This window comes from Drosophila sulfurigaster, chromosome 3 (assembly GCF_023558435.1).
Source record: "Drosophila sulfurigaster albostrigata strain 15112-1811.04 chromosome 3, ASM2355843v2, whole genome shotgun sequence".
Classification (NCBI taxonomy): Eukaryota; Metazoa; Arthropoda; class Insecta; order Diptera; family Drosophilidae; genus Drosophila; species Drosophila sulfurigaster.
This window is the reverse complement of record NC_084883.1, coordinates 8,646,847-8,666,943: the sequence shown is the minus strand read 5'-3', so window position 1 is coordinate 8,666,943 and position 20,097 is coordinate 8,646,847. Positions and strand designations below refer to the sequence as shown.

The following is a 20,097-nucleotide window of genomic DNA, read 5'->3' as shown; positions in this document are numbered from 1 at the left end:
GTTTTTTATTACAATTATTTAAATATTTGTTCAGTTGTTCATTTGTTCATGATTTTCTTTCATCTTGTGTACCATTTTAATTTTGTAATTGAAATGTTTATCTTTTTTTATATATTTCGTATATTCCGTTTTTTCTGTCCATCATTTTAAATTGCTACATAAATTTGCTTATTCTAAATTTTTAGTGCGCTGCCATACAATTTCTGTTTCTTTTTTTGTTTTTTGTTTGTTGGATGGGAGGAAGGAAAGGTATTGATGGCCAAATGAGAATTGTTAATTGCTAGAGTTAATAATTCGTTTATAAATGGTTTAAATAAAATACAGTTTAGTATATATATGTTATTTGAATATAGCCAACGCATTAAATGCAAGTATTATTAATCATCGCTTAAATTTATCAAGAATTTCTCAATTGTGTCATTTTGTGTTGCCCTTTTGGTTTTTTCTTCGCTTAGCCATACAAATTGTTAAATGTAAATTTTCGTTTTTGTTTTTAAATTGTGAATTCATTAAATATTCTTGTTTGTATTTCATTAATTTATATATTCCGTTTTTGTTTATCTTTTTTGTTTTCATTTTTGGGAATGGCACATCGATATTATAAAATGGGCCCTAAAAACAGCACAAGTCTGCGCCTAGAGACATTCGACTTTAGACTACTTTTAGGCTATTTGGGATATGGTTAGATGTTATGTTATTCATAATCGTAATTAATCGTAAATAGTAAATATTACACATACACTCGCATTATTTATACCATATATTTAATATTGGGGACATATGCTCTGATACACACTCAGATACGTACTCATTGTAAATGCTATGACACACCTTTTACTTTACATGGCCTAGACTCTAATCGCTAATTGTTTAAAACTATCACATAATACACACAAACTATATACAGTATACTATCTCTCTCGCTCTTGCTCGCGCTCTCACTTTCTTTCTTCCTCTATGTACATGTCCTACTAGACCATGCCCTTGGACATCATTCGCACAGTGTTCTTGAGTGCTTGCCGCTTGTTGCAGAACCAAATGCGAATCACTTCACGTTCGTAGCCCAGCTGATGCGCCAGTCCAGTGATTTCGGTGCCTGTTTATAGGGAAAGAGTATTATTATGGCATGCCCAAAAGTATGCAATGGTTTTTGGGTTGCGATGAAAGTTACCACTCACCCGATGGATGCGTATTGCGCTCAAAGTGCGCATTCAACAGCTCCAGCGCCTGAGGTGTGAACGATGTGCGACGCTTGCGCTTCTTCGAGGGCTCCACGCCGATGTAGTCAGTCAAATGATTTTGGCCCGACTTGTAGCGATTCCAGTGACTAAAGTGTCGAGTGTGGGTGTGGATAGATAGAAATGCAGTTTAGTATTGATAGTCAGGTGTGTGGTGGAACGGCGCGTGGAACTGCCTCCATACTCTCACCTCTCTTCGGCCTCCTTCATCCAACGCTCGAGGACGGGCTTGATTTTCTGCGCACTCTTTGGTGTGATGTCCAGTTTCTCGAACCTAGAGATATAGTGGGTCTTTTTTAGTATTAGAGCTACTCTCACTCTCACGCCTGTGTGCGCGAATTAAACGAACGTAAAAGAAACGTAACTAAAGTGCCAGGACATTGTCAAGTAGCATACTTTTCGCATTCACTTTTCATTTTTTTTAAATAGTTTTCTTTTGTTTTTGTATTTCGTTAACCAAAAACTCGTACAATATTAGATTGCTGCTGAAATTGCTCATTGGCAATGCCCTGGCCAATTTATTTTCAAATTGTTTTCTTTTTTTTTTTGTTGAAAAGCGCATACTTGTAAATGAAAATAATAACGAAACCAAAAACTGAAATAAATGAGCTCTAGCACTTTAGTTAGGTTTCACACCCGCACACACACACACACACACACGAGTACACACACACATACATGTTCTGTTGTTGCGTCGACAGTTGAGCGGCATACATCTGAGCAGCGAGTGCACTGCTTGCATTTTGTCATTTGGGGTTTGATTGACAGTTTTGTTTTTTTTTTTTTTGGACAGTCGCAGTTGAGAGTGTGAGAAGGAGAAGGAGACAGTTGGCGATTTGACGATTTGCGATTGGCGATTCAAAAATAAACAAATAAAATAAATAAAATTAATTTTGCATTATTTTTGATCACTTTGATTAAACAATTAACTAATTTAGCATATATGAATAAAAATTATTTCTGTATTTATTACACTAGATGTATTAGAAATATATGTATTTGCATTTTATATTATTTTTTTCAAAGCATGTTCGAAATGTCCTGGCACTCTACAAACTTGTTCCAGAAATATTATAAAACTAATTAAAATTAAAGTGTTTGAAATTTGTGTTGGCTTAAGAAAGAAAATGAAAAATCCTAACGATTTACTACAATAATTAAAAAGAAATTAAATTTTATTGCAAAATTGAACATGGAAATATTGAGACTCTTACTTAAATCAGATTAAATTGAAATGAAATATAAAAAGTAGAGTTCAGATTGAATTTACAATAATGTTCCCTACATTTTGTTTTCAACACTAATTGATAGAATTACAAGTAGGTAATTATTTCTCGCAATTGGCAATACTTGAAAACATTTTTCACATTTGCAAATAGAACTTATGTAATTAATTTGTTAACTAACGTTTATTATTATCACTTTAGAATAGACCCGGTGTGAATAGCTTAATTGAATAATGTTTGTTTTGTATCTGTGAATCAAGCGTTCTATTCATAGCTCACCTGCATATGGCACTCTGACTGTAGGCGGGTCCCTCGGTCACCGATAAAGCCTGCCCCACCTGGGTCTGGGTGAGGCCCAGCGAGAGGCGACGCAGCTTGAATGCCTTGGCAAACTCCTTGATCTCGTCCAGATCGATGCCATCGACCACATTTGTGGTTGCCTGATTAATGGTGGGTTCATCTGAAAGATGCGTTTAAATTCAAGGGTTAAAGTCAACACTGCGTATGCGTATTGCTATTTAATGGTACTTAAGTGCTAAGCTACTACATACTACACAAAGACAGGCAATTGTCTGTCGGACTGTCGATTCGAGGTAATAAACGTCAATGCAAAATGACGACATAAACTGCTGCCGAGTCGTGGCTCTTAATTACAGTTAATTGCGGTAATTGCGAAATATTATTAGAGTGTCTTAGGTAAATTGATAAAACTCATTTGCCCTTGCCCAGGAAGCGACATTCGAAGGTGGTTGTCGTTGTTGTTTTAGTTGCCGTTGCTGTTATTATTATTGCTGCCACTTAGCTCTTGTTATGCTTGTCTATTAGGCAAAACGTAGAAACTTATTGCCTTTATCTGCTTAATTTGTTAGCAGCTGCTGTTCGTTGGCTGCCTCAGATGCGACACTCAACGAGCAAACTACACGCACAGAAATTTGATTTATTTATTAATGATATGCAAGCGACAACAAGGAGACGACAACAGCAACGTCTACGACGCGGATGATGCTCCGGCATCATCAGGCAGCCAAGTCAAGTCAAGTCATTGCGAAAGCAAAGCCATTCACTTGACTGTAACTGCAGCCTGACGCTTTAGCGGTAATTAAGATGCACCCCATACCCCAGATATAACAACAGCAACAGCAACAGCAACAGCTTCAGACCTCAATCCTCCTTCTCCTCCTTCTTCGCCTTACGCAAACTCATCTGCATCCTTGGCAAAGGCATAACTTGGGCTGCTGTTGTCGCAGCTTTGTTGTTTGTTTGCTGGCTTCGAGCGAGTGAAATATGTCATTAAATACAAAAACATCTTAAGTTTTTGTATGCATCAATTAGTAGTAATTAAGCTGCATATTGTCTGCAATTTGTATGCGATGCGGCACTAGACAGCAACCCATCAAATACCTAGTAGCCGAAGGCACAAGCAAACGATACTCCAATGCAATTGAGACCACGTTGCATACTACTAAACGAAGAGGAGAGAAGGAGGAGAGAGGGAGGAGGACGTGGGGTTTCAATTCTTGTTGTGCTGATTGCATTTTTAATGCATCCAAAGTTTCAATTAAGGGCGCTAAGAGCTGCCTCTAAACCACTTTCTATACTGAGATCATGCACTGCTTTGTTAGACTTATTACAATTTAGTTACTCAAGTCGAGTCAACAATAATGTTTTTATTCTCTATTGTTCTAATCAAAAAACAAACATAGTTCGACAAAAATTGTTAAATTTCTAATCAAAAATTATGATGATGGTTATTTTTTGTTTAATATAAATTGTGCACAAAAAACCGCTAAAAGCACAACTGACTAATCAATTTTAATAAAACCTAAAAATAAGACTTAATGTTTAGAAAATTACCAAATTACCAAAGAACATAAAAATATATCAAAAATTGGTATAACAATATACTCTTATTTTAATAAATAAAAAAGCTTATTAATAGCATTCTAGCATTTTCTGAATAATATTTTATAATTATAAAGCTACCTTAAATTGCCCATTAAATTTTATATTTAAAATTGATTATATTTTCTAAATTAGCTTTTTTATAAACGTATTAAAACAAACTGCCGAAACACTCTTTTATATTCAGGTTAATTTGATTAATTTTAGACATATTTACATTTATGCATAATCATTTAATTTATTTATTGACGTTTTTAGCTGCAATCATTTCATTTGCCACATTTCTAAAACATTTTTTTCAAGAGGATAAAATTGCTCTTCGGCTAGCCGAATTCTAAAATAAAAATCAAAATATTTGCTTACACAATTAGTATGAATATTGAAGTATCAAATGCACACACACACACACACACACATACAAATATATACCATAACATACACATACATAATGTATGTTCAATGGGAAGCCGTTAGAAAAAGGGCAAAAAATGAAATTCGAGTGGAGGGTCAATGAAATATTGTGAGTTGTGAGTAATTTTGAATTGATGCAGTTGCCGTTGATGATTTGATATTTTAAGAGCTATAAAGTAGCATGGGCAACGGGGCGTATGAATGCTATACGAGTATGTAAGCAGTAAATCATTTTCGGCAACTTTTTCCAACATTAATTAACGCAATCCGACATGAAACTTTTGACTGTGTTTCAAATGAAAACAAGTGCTAACAACTTGGATGGATTTTGTGTAATTTCTAAAAGAAGAAAATGCATGCAAAGTTCCAGGCCAAATTAAAGGGAGTGTGCGACAGTGGATGGATATGGAAATATTTGAAACGGGAGTGTGTGCAAAAGTTTCGCTCTGAATTTACACGACTTCTTCGGGACATGGTTCATAATTGATGCAGCCGCGAAAGGATGCGCGAAGCAGCAGCCAAGAAGATTTTCGGCAACGTGTTGCCAAAAGTTGAAAGATGTCAGGCAAAAGTGTTAGACAAATTAGCAGCAGCATCGAAGCTGTCACGCGTCAGTAGCAAGCCAAGACTTGGATAAGTTGTTGCGATTAGCAAGCGCATCTACTCATAGTTCAACTATTCATCTTGAGGTATACTTTAGCCTCGGGCATCTCTTAAGCTACTCTAACTTATGACTTAGTCTTGAATTGAGTGCAATAAAAAAGAGGCGATCTTTACTCACTCGGTGAATCCATGAGCAGGTCATTATCATTCTCATTGCCATTGGGCGACATGTGCGAAGGTTCGCTCCTCGACGATGGACTCAGCTTGAGTGGCTGCATCAGCGAGACTCCAGATGTCGATGGTCCTGGCCCAGGAGAATCATCACGCGGCGAGGCAGACGAGGCTCGCGTCGCAGTCGACGTTGGGGGGCCGTGGGATTTGGTGATGGTCAGCTCGCCGTTCGAGGCGTTGAGTCTGCATGGAAAGTGAAAAATGTTCAACAATGATTTGATTAAAAATAAAAAATACTCCACATAAAAATTAAAGTAATTTTGATAAGATAATAATTATTCAAAGCGATTTTTATAAAATTATAGGTGTATTTAGTATATTTTTGTATTTGTATTTAGTATATTTTAGTATTCGCGGTATACTATTTTGGTATATTTTAACTGTTTATCTATTATTGAAATTGAATTGATTTTAATGAGAATATTGACGAGATTTGTGGTCGTATGTCATTGAATATACTAGTCAATTCTATAAATCTGATATTGTGTTTGGTATATTTTAGTATTTTTCGGTATATTTTAAATCTTAATCTGTTATTGAAATTGAATTTAATTAAAAATAAGTATAGATGAGATTTGTGGTCGTATGACATCCAAATATTAATATACTAGAAACATTTTCTTGTGTTAGTTGCTTTCATAGCAAATTTGGTGCTTATCTACAGGACTTATATGTAGTATCAGATATATTAGGTTGGCCAAAAAGTCATATATTCACAGGCTAGAATAATGAAAATATAAAACTCGCTATAGTAATAGCATCCTATATTTTACTCTTTAGGCTGTGGGCTTATAGCAAGTCACACAGTGATCAGTAAAGACCGCCAAAAAGTAAGTAAGACCTTTGTGAGATATTTGCTGCTCTTCTTCAATAGAAGCAAAATAATGCGAAAGCGGAATTATCTGTGGAAAATACCACATAAACATATTGAAAAAATACTCAAATATACCAAAAGCTATACTTAGAGTAACGATATACATTAACTTTTAAGGTGCGCAAAAAATAGAAAATATACCAAATTGTGTATAAGTAAATATACAATCAAGATATACCAAAAATATAAAGAATACCAGATTGTATAAAAATAAAAGAGAAAATTAAGAGGTACAAAAATAATTTTAACTTTTCTATTGTAAACCAATTAAAATATTATCAACTAGTTAAATTAAACATATACCTTAACATTCAAGATATGCCAAAAGTAAAAAATATACCAGATTGTATAAAATACATAATATAAGATTTTATAAAAACAAAATTAAGAGAAATTAAAATATACTCATTTTAGCTTTACTTCTTTTAAGCAGTTAACAAATTATTATTATTGAGCTAAATAAATTAAACATAAAAGACAACTTAATTTGTTGATAATATATTCAATGTAATGCTCACCTATTGATGCTGCTAAGTACATTGCCCGTGGAACTAGACGCCGCAGCTACTGCACAGCTGGCGGCAGCAGCTGCTGAGGCGGCACTCGAGCTGCCACTAAGGCTTGGTCCGTTGCCCAGATAGTCGCGCTCCAGGCGTGGCGAGCTGCCCATGTTGAGGGCGTGCACAGGCGGCGAATGCGTGCGAAACAATGGTGATGAGAAGCCTCTTTCGTTGCTGCTGCTGCCGACGGCGGCTGTGGCTGCTGAGGTTGTGGTTGAGGGCGTGAGGCGTCCAGCACCGGAGCTGCTTGCACCACGCTCATGTGGCAAATGATGCACAGCCGACGCGCTGGACGAGCTCAGTCCGCTGCCCGCTCTCGTGGCTGTGGCCGTTGGCGTGTGCGAACGTCGCTCGAGTCGCTCGTGGTGCTGGCTGAGATTGATGCCTGCTGAGCCGGAGGAGGCGCGTCCCGGACTGTGCTTGGGCGAGGACGTGGCTGCGCTGCGTAGATTGTGCCCGAAGTGATGTCGCGCCAATGCCGCAGATGGAGGCAGGGCAGGTGGCGAGACGCTGCTGCTGCTGCTGCTCAGCTCGAGGGGCTTTAGGTCCAACTGTGGCGCGGTCAGCTCATCGGGATGCCGCAAAGTGATCTGCGGATGGGTCGAAGCCGAAGATGTGCTCGTTGCCGCTGTGCTGTGCAGGTGATGATGCAGATGCGTCTGCGTCTCGGGCTTAATGTGCAATTGCTGCTGCAGCAAGTAAGCTGCTCCGGGAGGCGGAGGAGGCGGCGGCTGCTTCACCGGCACCGGACTGCCCACAGTCGGAGAGCCCGCTGGAGGCGTACGTTCCGCCGAGCGTCGCAAATCGGCAGCGAGGTGGGCGTGTGGCAGGTGACTGGCTGCCGCAGCGGCGGCTGCTGCTGCCGCCAATTGCTGTTGCTGCTGCTCCCGTTGCTGTTGCTGATGGTTGGCAGCGGCTGCAGCAAACAACTCGGGATGCAGTGCTGTCAGCAATTGTTGCACGCCCGTTGAGAAGAGATTGGGCTTCAGTAAATTCGTTGGTGTCTGTGCCAATTGTGGCAAGGCTGGCGCATGTTGCAGTGCAGCCAATGGTGGAGCCAACAGTTCCCGTTGCTGCTGCTGTTGTTGCTGTTGTTGTTGCTGCTGCTGTTGCTGCTGGTAGCTGGCAAAGGCTCCGAATGCATTGGGCAGAAACTGTTCGCTGGTGGGGATTTGTGGACTCACAGGAATCGTGAGAATCGTCTGCACAGCAATGCCTACAGAAAAGAACAACGATATATGAGATTTGATATGAAAAAAAGTGACAATAAAAACTAAAGTTGAAAAGACTTTTTAGTACTATATCTCTGGATGATTATTTTAATTATTATTTTTAGGTTTTTCACCTCCTCTTGAATTGGTAAATCTCCTTTTATATGACTTATTTACCTCTAAACTAAAAAGACTAGAATTACCTCGAGTGCAGTGAATGCAATCACTCCAATCTGTTTTCACGTAAAGCTTTTCAAACCAATTTTACTGAATATGTTAAGGTTTTTTGGAATTACTTTTTTCTCTTAAATTTGCATCTATTGCTCCTTACATTATTTTTTTAATTTTATCTAATTTTCTACTATTTTTACGAAAATATAACTGAAAACTCCGTCGCTATATATTCTTGATCACTGTAGAACTTATTTAAGAAATTCTTTTGTAAGCTTTGGTAGGCAATTACCATATTGCCTTACTTTTGTACTCTATGGTATATTTATAATGTAGTACTATATCAAAAATTATAGTCTTTGGTATATTTTAGTATATTTGCGTTAGAATAATTCGACATATTTAAAAATATTATATCATAATTCGGTTCATTTTAATACCGCACTGTTTTGTTTTTACTCAAATTGGTTAGCGGGTATCTTTCAGTCTAGAACACTCGAAGTTAGCTTTCTTATTTGTTATGAAATATTGATATCGTATACCAAAAAGAAGAGAAGTATGCTAAGGAAATTAAAAGTTCACCTAATCGCTTTAGCTATGGCTCTACCTTAGCCTCAGACTCTGGCTTTGACTCTGACTCTGTTTATGGCTGTGGCTGTGGCTTTGGCTTTAATAACCGCGGTGAGCTATTGCCTTGGTCTGCGGCATAAGCCGGAGTCAAGTGAAGTCAACTATGTTATTGATACCCACACAACTAAAGCGAATGCTAATCCTATATGCGCACACATCCAACTCATTTGCATGTATTTGTCTAGTATATGCCATAGATAGCTACTATTTGCACCCACCTTGAGCCGTGGGTATGAGCAGCTGGGCACCCTGGACACCCTGCACCAGCTGGCCGGAGGCGAGTATCAGTTGCGGCATCTGGGCGCTGGCTGGAGGCGCCTGAAGCGCTGGCGGTGGCGATGCGGTCGCCGCAGCTAAAACATTCGCCAGGGTTGTCGCGTTCAGTGGATGGGCGTGCGGTGAGCTGCTGCTGCTGGGATTATCCTGTGGCTGCTGCTGTTGGCTGTTCGAGGAGTTGCCGCCCGCTGAGCTGCTGCTGTTGCTGCTGCTGCTGTTGTTCGTGTTGCTGTTGCCCTTTGATGTCTTGTGCTTGTTGCCGTTGTGGCAACTGCTGTTGTTACTATTGTTGTTGTTGTTGCTGCCTGTGTTGTTGTTGTTGTTGCTGTTGCTGGCATTGTTGTTGTTGTTGCTGCTGCTGCTGTTGCCGGGTGAGACACTCGTTGCCGTCGCCGCAGTTGCCGTGGAGCTGACTCCAGTTGCTGTTGCTGCCGCTGTTGTCACAGCTTCGGCGCCGACGCTCAGATTCAATGGCGAGTTGAAAACGGAGGCAGCTAAGCCCTGAAGACTTGCGAGTGCAGCAGCTGTGGCGGGATGATGATGGGAATGATGCGAATGTGAATGTTGTTGCTGTTGTTGTTGCTGCTGCTGCTGATGATGCTGTTGATGTTGCTGCTGCTGCAGCGTGGCCAAATTTTGTAATTTTTTGCAAATTTATCATGTCTTGCACTAGATGAGAGAGGGAAGAGTGGTGAAAACACACAAAATGTTGTCATTAGTTTAGCTGAAGCTCTGCAAATAATTAGGGGAAATGTCAAAGGTAATGTTCGAGAGAAGTGAAGAGAAGCCTCAAGTCAACACTAATTGTTAGTTTACTCTTTTGCGTGTGTGTGCTTAAATTCTAAACAGGGATGGAAACTGTCCCAATAAGTTGCAGTTATATATTTTACAATTTCAAACTATTTCCATCCCCTATGACAATTGTTCTTTTTTTCTTTTTGGCGTTCGATATGTACTCACTAGTTCCATTCAGATGCGCTGCGAATGCCTTGGCCTGCGCCTGCTCCTCGTGTCGTATACGCAACGCCTCAGCCGAATGATCCTCTGGCTCATCCTCGTCCGCATCTGCATCAATTTGCATGGGCAACGGCGACCCAGAGTTCGTCTCATGCGGATGATGATTGGCTAGCGAGGCAGCTTTCGCTGCCAGATTCTTGTAGAATTCTAACTCCTTGACGTGCTCCTTTGAGTCGTAGCCTGAGTGAATGGAATGGGCGGGTGAGAGCAGCGTTGGCTCCATGTCATCCTCATTGTTGCTGTGATTGTGGTGCAAGTGCAACTGTTGCTGCTGCTGCTGCTGTTGATGTGCTTGATGATGGTGTTGCAGGGGAAGGTGCGAATGGCTGCCGCTGCCTGGCGAATGAATCTTGTGGCAGCTGATCTCCTTGTCGTAGTCCTGTAAACAAGCGAAATACAATTGATTAGTTAAAATGTAAATCACATTTTGGGTGTGTGTGTTGTGAGCAACTGCGAGAGCACCTAAAACATATTACGTATACGCCATGGTGAGTGGAGCTAATGAATCGATGCGCTGTGATTGCATTTATTAAATTATATTTGCGCATTTGGTAATTACATAATACCCACGAGCACTGTCAATTGTTTGACCACGCCCCCCTCCAACCCACGCCCCATTCATTGTGGCACACAGGGGTCCCAATGTTTGCTGATTGGATTATTATTTAAGCGACAGGCACAGCACAGCGCATTGACTCGTATTACATTACACTTTGTCAGCCGTTGTTCAGCTCTGTTCATTTACATGTTTGAACATATCACGCGCGGGGCTATACGAGTTAATAAGTTAATTTAATTTTTGTTGTAATTGTCAACGCACTTTTATTGTTTGACACTTATTGTGTTCTCGCTCTCTATCTCTCTCTCTCTCTGTCGCAATTTATGCAAATTTAATTGGTTGCAATTGCGACTGCGAGTGTTTTATTCTACGGGGGGTATTTACCAAACAAAATAAGGAAACACCAACTTAAATTGCTCAATTTACCTCAATTGATATCCTAAACCTTATTTAATTCAACTAAATTTTGTATTAATTCTATGTCATTTCAAATACATTGCTATTAATGTCTAAATTTGGGTAAGTCAAAATATTAAATTTCCACAAGCATTTTTACGTATCTTTGAATGATTTTTTTTAAATGAAGACATACCAAAGATGGTTTATTGATTTAGTACTACATTCAAAATATAGCAACAAGAACAAAATATACTAGACAGATAAGAAAAATATTATATATTATAGTTTGGCTAGTTTACATTTATTATTAATTTCAATGCTTTGAACAAACTTTTATAATATGCTCTTTGCATAATTAATGTCTAAATCCACACAACATATTTTGATTGCGTTTTCTAGGTTTGGAAATTTAGAAAATTAAAAATATGTATGTACATGGTATATAAAAATATAAAACGATAAATTAATCTAGTTATTGTCTAATAAAAATTTACACTTAATATAAATTTAGGCAAAAAAACAAACACTTTATTGCACCTTTTCAAGTTTGGACAATTTAGAGAAGGAGTTAAGGATAAAGAAAATATTAAATTAATTGTTTGTACCTATATTTAGACATTTTTAATATACTTTTTGCATAATTAATGCCTAAGTTCATCAAGCAATATTTATTGCTGAGATCTTAAATCCGCACAAACATTTTATTGCACCTTTTCAAGCTTTGGTCATTTAGAGAAGGAGCCATGGAAAAATATATTTACAAGAAGAAAAAAAGAAGAGAAGAGGGAAAAACGTAGAAAGGTAAACCAATATAATTATTGGCAATTAATGCTGGCGACGTTCTCTAAATGGAGGCAGACCATAAGGACACGAACGAGAAGGGACGAAGAAGGGATGAAGGCAGCGAGCATATTAATGCCGGGGCGTCGAAGTTGAAGTTGCCTAAGTGCGGGTTGTTGCCCATCGTTGGTGGCGACGGCGACGGCGGCGTCGTCGTGGGCCGCGACGTGCCCCGGCCAGAGCTTCAATTAAATTTTATTTGCATAGGAAATTAACATAATTGTAGTGCAAAATAACAACAATAAATACGGTGAGGACGAAAAAACAGAGGCAATAAAAATAAGCAGCGAACGTGACAGTATAGAAAAAAGTGTTAAAAGTGTAAGAAACAAATGCAAATAGAACATTTATGTGTGTGTGTGTCGATGGCAATTGCGGTAATTAAATGAATTTTTATCAGACTGTTAAAAGCGCGCTGAACCAATAAAAATACACAAATTGAATGAATGCTTGCAATGCGATTAAGTTAAATCAAATAAAATATGGGAAATATGAAATTTAAGAGCTTTCTAAGCAATGCAATTTGTCTCTGCACATAATTAAGAGTTTGAAAAATTTCATTGCCACGTGCGGGAAACTGCATTAAAAACTTGACACTTACTGGCAGTGACAGCGATAAAAACAAACAGCGACAACTACTTAGGTGGCAGGACAAAATTCATTATAAACCAGGTGCAGGACTCTCTGGTCCTCGCTCGCTCGTTAATGTCGTTGAACAGCAAATCGAACTAAATTTATGACACACGGCGGTGCCACAAAAAGTGCACAGGAAAAAAAGTGAAAACTACAACAAAACGACGAAGGAAAACGAGGGAAAATATTAATGAAAAGGAGGCAACGTAAATGTGCTGTGTCCTTTATGCAAACAGGCGGCAAACAGACGGCAACCGCCGACGACACTGACAGTCACTATATGCTGCCACACACACACACACACACACACAGAGATACAGTCTGATGCAATGATGTGCAATGAATTAACTTTTCAACATATTTACACACGCTCAATTGAATGGCGACCATCCTCAACCCATGCGAATGCTGAGCCCGCGGCTGAAAAGTTGAAGAACAAAACGGGTTTTACTACGAGCTATATCTCTCCCCTCTCCCCCCTCTCCCAAACGTGTATAGTATTGCTCGTAATGAGGCCTTGTCGTCGATCTATTGTCGCACAGCCGTCGCAGTAGTTTCGCAAATGAGCGGAAATTAAAAGCTGATTTAGTCCTGATGACAGCGCCACAGTTGCACTGAGGATGTGAGCATTATTGATGTGCCATGCACCCAACGTTGGCTTAAGTAGCTTGCCAAGCGTGCTCCACTTAGGTGCTACAGCTAATTAACATTTTTTATTTTAACAATTTAGTGTTGTATTTGCTACTATTTTTCGAGAGCTTATGACAAATTTAAAAAGTGAGAAAGCTACAGTCATGTGTGCTCGATTAGGAGATATCCGCATCCCAATAAAAGCAGTGAAACAGTGAAATGTTGTTACAAAAATTTACCGAAAATACTATAAAATATACAAAAATGTATATTTGGTATATCGATGAACTACTACATTCGAAATATACCATTCAGTACAAAATATACCAGATTGTTCTAAAAAATAAAATTTCGTATTTACAACTTTCAGTGGTGCACTTCCAATTAACATTTTTATGTGTTTTTTTTTTAAAGATTTTTTTCTGCATATTTATGCATAAAGTAATTCAACCAGTACAATTAACCAAACAGTTGAAACACACCTCAAGAAAATATCATGAGCATAAAATGTAGTTTAGTTGCTTCAAATTATCAGCAGTAATTTTGTGTTTTTCGTAAGTTAATTAAAATAAAAAGATTCTTATCAAATTGTCTTGAAATATTCGATAATGTTCTTATGCATTGCTCATTCATTTCCAAATCGTATGTTTTGAATGAAGACAACTTTTTTTCTGAATAAGTTTCTTAATTCAATTCAACCACTAAAAGAAATAGAGGACACATATTTAGACTAAATCTCAAGCTCATTTCATAGGTAATTTCAAATTAGAAGTACAAATTAGCTGATTTTTTTAAAATGAAAATAGCAAAAATCAAAATTGTTGTTTGCTGCTTAGCTTTTAAGCAATTTAATCAAGTTCCTAGGCATTTCTCATTAATTTCCAAAGCATATATCTCCAATTTACAACGCATTCTGTCTGCCTGAGTTATTATCTCAGTTGCGCCTGAACGTATGCAATACAAAATTCTCACAAAAAGGTAGCCTGGCAAATTTATAGCCATGCCACTTATGCCGAGTTCTCCTGCTTCAACTCCAGCTCCATCTCCAACTTCAGCTCCACCCTCCAGAACTCCCCTTGGCTCATCTTCTCGACGCATTTTACCCATGTGAAGCGCCCACTTGAGGCCAGCGAACGATGAATGTCCAACAACTTTTACTTTTTATTTTTGTTTTATTTTGAGTTTTATGTTTTTTGTTTTTGCGACGCCGTCAAATAAAAATAAGTCAAAAAATAGAAAATGAATTGAATTATTGCAAAGAGCACAAGCTGCGTTACCGCCAGCAAAGGTACTCAATTGTTGGGTAGATAGAGCGAGGAGAGTGGTGGCGGGGAATGGGTGAAACGATGGTGCTCGGCACTTGACAGCCCCAGTGATAAGGCAAAAGCCCCGGCGCGAAATGGAAATGCGATGGCGATGGCGACGACGACGGCATTTTTTTGCTGCTCTTCTTATTATGCGCCTGGCATTTTTTCCTCTGTGTTTGCACTGAGCTTGTTGTGTTTCTTGTTTTGTCTACCCAGCAAAATTTGCAATACAAAGTGGGTATAAATGACTGCGGGAAATATAAATGTAACTCTTTGGATGACATTAATTGGATTATAGCTAAATTTTTTTCATTCACACCAAGAGAATTTATAGCTATTAAGGCAAATAACTAATAAATAAAACATAGTAACTGAATAAGACATAATATTTTGTTTAGTTGGCTTTAGTTGAATGTCAACTTAATAAATTTAAACTTTCAATAAACAGTTAAAAGAAAATGTTGCTGCTTCTAATTTAATTTAGCTTCCTTCATGCAATATTTTCATAGGACTCATGTTTTAGATGCCTAACTATTTTGTTGACAAGAAAAGAATTCATTAGTTTACTATTGAATCTTTAGTGGAATTGGGTTTAGTTTAACATCAACATAACAAGCTGTTCATAATAAATATATTGAAAACAAAGATGACAACTGTTTCAACTTTCTTGAAATTTGAATATTGGATTCTTTATATTGTATTTATATTTATTTATACCTACTGAATTCTTAATACTTGACTTTTGAATAATTCTAAATAATTTATGTTTTTGTTATGATTTTAATTTAGTATTTTGAGCTATAAGATGATACTTTACGGTTTTTATTTATTTCATCTTAAGTCAATAGACAGCTCTTTGGCATCAAAAAAATAAAAAGAGTTAACAAAAGTGTTTCTTCCACTTGTCGCTACTCTCCACTTTACAGGACATTGCTTAGTCTGTCATTTGTTTGTAGCTTAGTTTTGTTTGTTTCATTGCATGCTTTTGAGCGCGACGCCGAATGCGAAATTATAATTCACACATGTGACCAGTGCGAAAGACTTGTGGCAGTTGTAGAGTTGAGTTGAGGCGGGGTGTTGTGGCATGCCTCGCTTGGGTGTCGTGAGTGCTCGCTGGGGTAAATGGGAAAATGGGCCGATGGGCGCTTGGCCATTTGCAGGGTGTGCTTCGGACGCGCTGTTAAAAAATGCAATTGCCAAAAAAGTAGCCAGTAAAAAGAAAGCAGGCAGCGAAAAACCAAAAAGAAAGAAAGCGGCAACGACATCAGCATCAGCAGCAGCAGCAGCGGCGTCGGCGACTGCGTTGCTTGTTTGCTTTAATTGCAAATGGCATTTTTTGGCGGCAGGAGGTGCGGGGAGGCGTTACAAGCCGAGCAACAACCACCCGGGGACCCCTTTTCCCCCCTTTTGCCCACGACAGACACTGAGTGGACATGCATTTTGGAGGGTGGCATGGGGAGACAGGAGATGGTGGGGTGGGGTCAGGCTCATAAATTGTCGAAAAATATTTGACTTGTTCTATTTTTGGTCGCCTGTGCCTGCTGTGGCCAGCAATATGCTATATGCGTTGCTCCCCCCTCTCCACTCTCCTCCCTGGATCGTTGCTTGTGCGCATGCAAACATATTTGGCAGCCCCCCTTTCAGTACCCCTCTTCATCGCTCCTCAGCTGCTGCGTCTCAGTCTCGGTAGCTGCCTGCACTTTTGCATATTTAATGTTTTGTTTAATGCAAATGTACATAATTTCATCAGTGGGCATGCGTGTGTGTGTGTGTGTGTGAGTGTGTGTATAGTTTCTTTTATTTCTACTTTTGCGCCTGTTAAGTCGCAGAGAGATGTGAAAATATTTTTCAATTAATATTTATGTTGCTTTATATGCCTGAATTGTTAATGCCCAAGCTCAAATGGAACAAAATGGTAAATGGTATATGGCTTTGCATTCTCGATATTCTACAATCATGGGCGTTATTGCCTGCCCTTTGGGCGTGGCCATTGTCATTTCCCGTTCTCCTTCCCCCATTCTCCTCCCACTCTTATGTTCCTCGTAGTTGCAGTTAGACAATCGGTTTGATCTGCCAATCTACCTCAGGGCGTTCACAGCTCGTTGAGGTTGAGCTTGCATCGCAGTACAAATAAGATTGAGTTGAACTGCTGAAACTGTACCTAATAAAGTGTGTCCAGTTTATAGAGAAAAATATAACTAAATTAGCAGCTTTTCAGTGAACAGAATTACGTACCTATAATATTTTTAGCATACAGATTTTATCATGAAATAATATTTAGCTAATACATAAACAATTTCAATAATACAGCAAAAACATTCTTAATGGAGACGTCTTTCTTTATGTAATCTTATTCTATTATCTTTGGCATAAGTTTTAGACTAATTTCGGATCTATTGATCGGACACCTGCCTGAGATAGGCTTAGTGCCAAGAAGTTTTAACGGCGACAGAAATTGTTGTTGAACTCTCTTATAAATAAAGGTTCTGTCAAAGTCCACCCTACCAATACTTGTCTATTCATATGCAAAAATATACAAAAAAAAAATATAAATAAAAATCATTTTATATGGCAAAACCCAGCTGATTGACATTATTGCATATTTTGCATTCTAACACATGATATAAAATATACCAATGTGGTATATCAATCTGCTAAATATATATTTCGGCATATTTCGGTATTTTTGCTATGTATATTCATTTGTTATATTTCATAGTTGTTATTACATACTTCAGAGATAGCTGCTTCATTAAATGTTATATTTCTAATAACAAAAAAATGATTAAGCTCTATTATTTAGACCATAACGCTTATCATCAAATCATTGCACTTTAAACAATTGAATTCCATTCGTACGATGCTTAATATCATACAAATATAAGTATTATTAAATGCTAAATTCATTCATTGAAAACTATCATTTTCATTCGAAAGAATTTAAATGTGCAAAGTTCATGTTTTTTGTAGTGAATGTATTTATTGCTCTTCCTAAAGTAAGCTATATTTTAATCGCTTCTCGTCCACTTGACTGTTTAGCAATCGAAACTCACGCCCCTCGTTCTATGCATTGACCAGATCCAATGACCTGCAGCATTATCGAAAAAAACAAGTGAACAGGCAACAAAAAGGGTGACACAGAAATAAAACAAGAACGAAGTAGAAACACCGAAAAAAATGTGAGCCGCCATTTTTGCAATAGCCGAGCAATTTCTTGCACAATTTCCTCGACAAACAGTGTGAATAAAAATTTAAGCTTCACTTGCAGCCAGGCCAAATACACCAGAGTTCGAAGTTGCCCCCTCTTCGTTGCCCCTCTTTGCGTTGCTGTTCAATCAGTCCACAACAAACAAAAGCTGCAAGCTGCAGACATTGCAATATTCCCGAGCATTTGACCGGTTCTCGAATGTGTGTATATATATGTAGATATATGTATTATAGACAGACACAGACACACGCACACAGACACACTTAATGCCACATAGCTTGTACATAGGCAAGGGGAGAGGATGAGACAAGAGGGGGACAGTCGCAGCTGACAGTCGCATAGCGAATGGCCAAATGAAAACAAAAAAGCATGAAAAACAACAGCGAAGCACAAAAACCAAAACAAAAATGTGTAAAAAATAATGGAGAAAAGATGCAGAGAGGAAGAGACAGAGAGAGAGAGAGAGAAAGAGCGCATAAAAATGGAACAAAACAGAGCAAAGTGCTGAGAGCGAGAGATTTGGGCAAGAGCATCAAGAGAGTGAGAGGAAGGGGAAACTCCTGTTGCCTTTGGTCCAGCCGATGAGCCCATCAACAGCGACAGCCGCAGCGACATCAATGGGCGCGCCACTCAATCAACCCCCCCGCAACAGGCAATGGCAAAGGGAGGGGAGGGGTAGGAGGGGGCTGCCTGGCTGCTTGACAACAATGAAGGCCAAGTATTGTCCAGGCCAACGTCCCAACCCCATTTCGAGCAGGCAGCAACCAAACATTTTTTTCTTCCTACTATTTTGCTGAGTATTTTTTATGCGCCGCTTCATTTAATTTTCTTTCGTATTTTTTTTTGCGTTTGCGTTTGCCTTCTTTATTTCTTTTTTTTGTTCGCCCACTCTCCCTCTATCTCGCTCTCACGTGTTTCCTGCTGGCCATTTTTCATGGCCTGGGCGCCCAGTTGGCCTGCTACAACTTTCTGACTGCTTGGTTGCTGGTCAGCCGCAGTTATTCTTGGGCCCCTCTGGTCGTTGTTCGCTGGTCAAACAAATGCAATTTCACTCCCCTCTCTACCCTCACCACCCCATCCTCGATTTGCAGCCTTGCACAACAGGCAACGCCCTCGTGTGTTGCGTATGCGAAAGTTTTGCTTGCTTTTCACTTTTGGTGGCATACTTTTTTGTTGCTTTTGGGCTTTTTTCGGCGGCTCAAAATAAAAGTAAAAGTTGGCCATCGCATACATACGCAACTCTGTCTCTCCTTCCTTCTCAGTCTACTTCGAGTGGTCAGCTCTGCTCTCTGGCGCGTTTCTTTCATTTTGGCGGACTGTCGCAGCATTTATTGCCACGCTCGAGGCTGGAGGCTGAAGGCTTTTGGCTGCCTCAATCGACTCTGCTGCTCATTTGCATCAAATTTTTAATTGGAATTGCTACAGCAGACCAAGCTACCAAGAACAGTTCTCAATAGAGATGCAAAAGAGAACAGGAGACAATAAGCCGACAGCGGCTTAGAAACATTGATTGGCATTTTCGCTGTGCCTTCATGCATATATGCAACATTTTTTGTGCACTGAATTACACATACGCAGCGTGGACAAAACAAGATTAGCGTAGCTAAAATCGTGGATTATCAGTTGAAACTTTTCTTATTTGTATTGACTCAAGTTCAGGGCAATTTAATTTTGAAATTCTCCTCTAAGTGCTAGGCAGTTGCTGTTTCTGTTGCGTCCACTTTGACTGCTGCCTTGTCACCTTTACCGTCGAGCCGAGTTCTTTATTCCATCTGCCTTCCTGCCAGGCAGTCAACCTACCAGCTCCTCACTCTATCTTCGTTTCACCTCAACTCTGCTGCTGCTTCTGTTATTTTTACCAATTTTTTCGTACGCAATTTTTGCTCACTTTTTTAGCAATGTCTCGTTCCCTACTCTCACTCCACTGCATCAGTTGCTCTCGGCTTGACCAGAGCTCTGTTCTGTTTGTTGTTTGTCTGACGATTTCTTTTACTTCGTGTTGTTTGTTCGTTATCGTTGTGCGCTGCTGCTTTTGCTGCTGTTGTTATTGCAGCGATGTTTTTATTTTAGGCGCCCTCGCTGAGACAATACACAATAGCTTTGTTTGTGTCCATCCATTTTGTTCTTTTCTTTCGTTTTTTTTCACATGTGTGCGTCGATTGGTGTTTGTT

The 20,097-nt window shown here is 39.0% G+C and overlaps 1 protein-coding gene across 1 annotated transcript in view; it reads right to left on the bottom strand.

Annotated features, from left to right (window-relative positions):
• Window positions 1-96: 96 nt before the first annotated feature.
• LOC133841366 (serine-rich adhesin for platelets) overlaps window positions 97-20,097 on the bottom strand; it is a 97,263-nt gene continuing 77,262 nt past the window's right edge. The window contains 10 exon segments of the mRNA XM_062273783.1: window positions 97-1,096; window positions 1,179-1,327; window positions 1,429-1,512; window positions 1,917-1,970; window positions 2,744-2,924; window positions 5,559-5,794; window positions 7,004-8,261; window positions 9,276-9,978; window positions 9,980-10,002; window positions 10,294-10,729. Coding sequence (XP_062129767.1) covers window positions 972-1,096; window positions 1,179-1,327; window positions 1,429-1,512; window positions 1,917-1,970; window positions 2,744-2,924; window positions 5,559-5,794; window positions 7,004-8,261; window positions 9,276-9,978; window positions 9,980-10,002; window positions 10,294-10,729 — 3,249 coding nt within the window. The 3' untranslated portion in view covers window positions 97-971.